Source organism: Dipteris shenzhenensis, chromosome 24 (assembly GCF_047967505.1).
Source record: "Dipteris shenzhenensis isolate YYH24624 ecotype China chromosome 24, Dip_SZ_1.0, whole genome shotgun sequence".
Classification (NCBI taxonomy): domain Eukaryota; kingdom Viridiplantae; phylum Streptophyta; class Polypodiopsida; order Gleicheniales; family Dipteridaceae; genus Dipteris; species Dipteris shenzhenensis.
The window spans coordinates 49,348,247-49,353,993 of NC_141619.1; the positions used below are offsets into that span (position 1 = coordinate 49,348,247).

Here is a 5,747-nt window from a genome sequence, read left to right on the forward strand (position 1 = left end):
TGAAAAGCCACCCTTAGGCCTAGTTTAGATGAACAAGCACCCAACCTAGCCTGTGCCTGGCCTTGTCTACTCACCTACAAAGTGTGAAAACATATCTATCATTCCATAGTTCGCACACGTTTTACCTGCCCAACACGAGATATTTAATGCAATCGTGGGACTGCCGGACTTGATTGGAGCATTAGAGGCTTGGGCGGGGTGCCAAGTTGGGCGTCCTTCTTGAAAACTTCAGTGAGCTCTCTCTCGGTCTTAACTTTGGCTGCAGAGTGTTGTTGATGTGTGTGAACATGCTTCTCTCATCATTACATTCTACTTGGCTGGCCTCATCCCGTCGAGTTCATCTAAACCCAACCTTAATGTTGTAGTGCCATATAGTGGATCTTACAATGCAAAGGTTCACATTCATTCTTGTGGACAAGAATAGTGTAGTGCCACATAGGTTGACAATGGGCATGTGTCCTCATTCCTTGTATTTTTTGGCCCTGCAAGGATCTTAGGAAAGGGTGGAGTTTTTGGGCTTGGGTTGGTGGGGAAATGGGGATTTCTTTGGTATTGGTCAAGTTTGACTACTTAGTGGAATTGGTCGAGGGTTAGTTGGATGGTTAGTTGTGTTTTCAATATAGGAGCTTTTCCTATATAGCAACTTTCCTCTAGAGGAACTTTCTAGTAGCAAGTTTTTGACATAACCTTTCCTCTGAACTCCCTGATTCTTGCATTTAACGAAAGCAGTAGTGATGCAACATTCGCTCAAATCAAAGATCAAAAGTAGAGGAAGGCCGATCAAGGGAGCTGAGATGTAGATTTAGAAGGTGCTTCTTCAATTTTGAAAGAAAGAAAGGCGAGAGAGATGAAGGGAAAGCTGAAAATTAAACAACTAGTTCTGAAAGAGACTTATAGTCAAGATATTCCTTTTGAACGCTCGCCTATCTAAATCTCCTCAATTCAGGTTGGTGGTAAATGAAGGTGATGAGAAAGGAAGAACGTTTGTGAACCTATGCGCAAGGAGAGGAATGACGTGGACTCTAGAGTTTTGGCCATTCCGTCGCGTTGAATTTGGTGTTCAAATACAAATGACATTCTCCACATTGAAGCTAACGCTACGATTAAATCATAGGTCTCTATAATAAGAATCCCTGTGGCTCAAAGCAACAAAATATGTATATTCGAAGGCTCGCAGCCATTGATCAACGGCAGAAGCATGTTCGAGAGCAAGGCACATTTTCCTCTAGTTGCTTCCTGAAGTAGTCCGCAACCTAGTTGATTTGTAACCACAAGTTTGCAAGCATCAGTTGGCTTCTTCATTTGTTTGCAACTCCAAGGCAATGTTTCGCACTCTTTTCTCTGTCAATCAATCCACAAAGGTATTTTGAAATTTCGTTATGCATTTGAGTAATTTGTGCAAACAAATTTGGATTGGCAGTCATTTCTTTCGATTAGGAGAGAGAACTACAGATTGTGCATATAGAAGGAATAGATGTAGCTTGATTACATCTGCACGCTTGTAGTCATGGATAATGCTCTATAGCTATTGATTGCATGGTTTATGGCGAGATGGGTCGTTATAGTTTGAAGCGTTGTCAAAGTTGTGAGGAGAGGTTAGTAGCACTGAAGAAATAGCCCCATGACTGGTAAATGCTAAGAGGTGCATTTTTCCTGGTGGTGGACTGCTAGCCTGGTTGCTTGGATTTTCCAAATTCCAGCCGAGCATTCCAATGCTAGACTGGCCGCTCCAACCCCAAGGCGGCTTCATTGTGATTGGCTCAACTGGTTGCAGATAGTGCAATCCAATGCAGGGCTAGCAATCTGACACGCGGGGACACAATTTGACCTACCGTGCGGCGTCCCCAGTGCCAACCACTGCAACACGGGAGCTACTTTAGGGCTGGGTTCACACCACTTGCCCGCCTCTGGAGTAGGAAATAGAAGTGGGGGGTGTCATGGTTCGCTCTAGCAGGTGGTCATCCGACTATATGTTTATGGGTTAGATACAAATCTTTGTGTCAATGTCCAAGCCCGCCGTCCCTCCTACCTGGCCAACTAGGACAAAAGGGTACACGACCTTTTGGATGATTGGGGGGTAAGTGGTGTGAACCAGGTCTCTCTTCTCAGTCTCTGTGTCTCAGTTCAGACAGAAGACTGACCAGCCCAAAACTCAAATACACATTTTTGCCACATGGTCTACAGGCTGCTGGATTTCCTGTCATAAAATCGTTCCGAAGTAATTTGCGCTAGTCACAGACAAGCTTATAGGGCTAGTCACAGGGTCAAGCCCTTGCCACGGTTGTTACTCTATCAAGATAGTCGGCGTGCAAACATGGCTGTTATGTTATCCCTCGTTACACCCTTTTATGTGCTTCCAAAGGGCGGCTGGGTCTGTTGGACTTCATGGCTCTGTTGGAGATTTAAACAAATTCTGCAAGGAGAAACCTCTGGAAGTCCTGGCACGTACAGTTCAGCAAGGGAATGCCATATCAAGGGATAGTATTTACGGTCTCCTGCAGGGATGCATCGACAGAAAACATTTGGCAGCTGGCAGGAGAGTATATTCTCTTATGGTCATAAACGGATTCGATTCAGTTTCCTTTCTGGGGGACCATATGATCCGCCTGTTCACAGTCTGTGGGAGCTTGGTGGAAGCAAATTACGTATTCTGGAAGCTGGCAGAACCAAGTATCTATTCATGGAATGCAATTATTTCAGCGCATGCAAATCTTGGGGAAGGTGAGAGAGCTCTAGATTTGCATCGCAAGATGCAACAGGGGGGCATCAAGCCAAATAGAGTTACTTTTTTGTCCCTTTTAAAAGCATGTCACAGCACAAGAGCTATAAGGGAGGGTCGGCTGATCCATGACCAGATAAACAGAAGTGGACTTGGGTCGGATGTAGTTGTAGGGAACACGCTTGTTGACATGTATGCTAAATGTTGGTGCTTAGAGGAGGCCCAGAATCTATTTAACAACTTGCCATACAGAGATGTGGTCTCATGTGGTGTAATGATTGCAGGGTATGTCCATAAAGGTTTTGAGATAGAAGCTTTTGAAATCTTTGAGAAAATGCAGCAACAGGGTACTAAACCAGATAAAATCACTTATTTGACCATTTTGAAAGCGTGTAGCAGCGTAGAAGCCATAGAGCAGGGGAGACAAGTTCATGATCAGATTATTAAAAGTGGACTAGAATCAGATTTGTTCATTAGTAGCACCCTGGTTGACATGTACTGCAAAGGTGGGAGCCTTGAGGAGGCACGCAACATGTTTGACCGATTACCAAATCGAAATGTGGTGTCATGGGGTGCAATTATCAGAGGATATGCACAAGAAGGACATGGTCAAATTGCTCTTGAACTTTTTACCGAAATGAAACAGGAAGGCACTAAGCCAGACAGAGTCACTTTTTTGTTCATCTTGAAGGCATGTGGCAGCATTGGAGCACTAAAGCAGGGTAGGTCCATACATGAGCAGATCAACATGAGTGAACTCGCATCAGATGTTGTCGTTGGTAGTGCCCTTGTTGATTTGTACGCAAAATGTGGGAACTTGGACGATGCTCGCAAAGTGTTTGATGAAATGCCCGAGTGGAATGTAGAGTCATGGGGTGCAATGATTGCTGGATATGCTGAGCATGGGCATGGTCTTTCTGCTCTTGAACTTTTTGAGAAAATGCTGCATGAAGGCATTAAACCCAACGAAGTCATATTTATGAGCACCTTGAAAGCATGTGGCAGCATAAGTGCCCTAAGACAGGGCAGGTTGATACATGACCAGATCATCAGATCTGGACTTGATGCAGGTAAGGTGATTGGGAGCTCTTTTGTTGACATGTATGTGAATTGTGGGAGCCTAGAAGAAGCACGTAGAATGCTTTATAAATTGCCAGATCGAGATGTGGTATCTTGGGGTGCCATGATTTCAGGATACATGCAGAATGGACATGGAGTTCTTGCTTTTAAAGTTTTCAAGGAAATGCTGCAGGATGGCATTAAGCCAGATAAAGTGACCTTCTTATGCATTTTGAAGGGATGTGGGAGCATAGAAGCTCTAGAACAGGGCAAATTGTTACACGAGCAGGTTATTAGACATGGACTTGCCCAAGATGTGTCTGTGGGGAACACCATTGTCGATATGTATGTAAAATGTGGGAGTCTAGATGATGCACGGAAGGTATTCGATGCCTTGCAGACTCAAACTGTGGTGTCCTGGAGTGCAATGATGGCAGGATATGCTGATCATGGGCATGGTTTTTTAGTGCTTGAACTTTTTGAAAAAATGCAGCAGGAGGGTGTAAAACCGAACAAAATTACGTATTTATACCTTTTGAAAGCATGTGCCAGCATTGGGGCTGTAGAACAGGGCACCATGATACATGATGAGATTGTCAGAAATGGACTCGCATTAGATGTGGTTCTTGGGAGCATGCTTATTGACATGTATGGGAGGTGTGGGAGGCTAAAAGAAGCCCACAGCGTGTTTGACATGTTGCCAAATCCGGATGCTTTATCATGGGTTGCAATCATAGGAGCTTATTCTCAGCATGGCAACTGGAGGCTTGCCATGCAATGTTTTAATGACATGCAAGCACAAGGCGTGAATCCAAATGATGCAATTTTTACAAGTATTCTTGCTGCTTGCAGTAATGCAGGTCTATTAGAGGAAGGCTGGCAATGCTTTAAATCTATGAAAGATCATGGCATCACACCAAGTGTGGAGCACTATACTTGCATGGCCGACCTTCTTGGTCGTGCAGGACATATACATGAGGCTGATCATCTACTCCAAACTATGCCAATTTCTCCAAACATTGTCATATGGACATCCTTGCTCACTAGCTGCAGAACATATGGTAATGTGGAGCTAGGAAGAAGATGCTTTGATGAAATTGTCAAGCTCAATCCAAACGATGCTTCTGCATATTTACTGTTTTCAAGTATGCTTGCTGATTCACAAGTCTGGAAGAATGTTGGCAAAGTTCAAGAATTGTGGAACAGTGCAGCTGCAGAGAAAAAGCCTGGCAGAGCCTGGATTGAGAATGAGAATTTTGTGCACGAGTTTGTAGTGGGTGGTTTTTGCTACCCCCAGTCTGATGATGAGATATATGTGAAGTTGAAAAGAGTAAATACCCTAATGAAGGACACAGGGTTTATGCCACAGGTGGATGTACTAACAGATTTACCGAAAAACGTTGGGGGTCTTTAGTAATTGCTTGCATAGAAGGGAATGCCCTTCTGATTCATAAGAGTTTTATTTAAAAATTAATTTGTAATATTGGACATATTCTAATCTTATGAAGGCCTATTTTTTACCAATAGCTGCCATAGCCTTAAAGCTATGGATCTTGAGACCATGTGCAGGGACTGTTTTATCATGGAAGGCTTTCAATTCCTCTGCTGAAAGTATATGGCATATGGCTTCATAAATCTTTTGGACACAAGCTCATGTCAAGTTCCAATGAATGCAACATATGTTCAGTAGAAGAGAGGCATTATGACGCTTGTGAGAACGAATCTCCTCTCTCTCCCAGTCTGCGAGGCCTCTTGAAGACAGTAATCTCTCTCTCTCTCTCTCTCTCTCTCTCTCTCTCCTCAGCTCAGGTCGTCGCCCTACCATATGCAAGCCAAATATGGAGCTTCCGAAGATGAAGCCTATTGCTACCTCAACCAATAAGCAGGCCCTCATATTCCGCCATTGCAGCACTATCGACACCCACTCTGTATGTGAAGACTCATTTGAGACAAAGGATCTTCTCAGACC

The 5,747-nt window shown here is 43.9% G+C and overlaps 1 protein-coding gene across 1 annotated transcript; it reads left to right on the forward strand.

Moving 5' to 3' along the window:
* The first annotated feature begins 2,024 nt into the window (after positions 1–2,024).
* LOC147886717 (putative pentatricopeptide repeat-containing protein At1g69350, mitochondrial) lies at positions 2,025–5,283 on the forward strand. Its single transcript, XM_087395945.1, has one exon. It carries the CDS (start codon positions 2,349–2,351, stop codon positions 5,190–5,192), a length of 2,844 nt encoding a protein of 947 aa, XP_087252071.1. The 5' UTR covers positions 2,025–2,348; the 3' UTR covers positions 5,193–5,283.
* The last annotated feature ends 464 nt before the right edge of the window (positions 5,284–5,747 follow it).

What these genes read in the sequence shown, in the direction of transcription:
- LOC147886717 (XM_087395945.1), top strand. Translation starts at nt 2,349, where the DNA reads ATGTGCTTCCAAAGGGCGGCTGGGTCTGTTGGACTTCATGGCTCTGTT.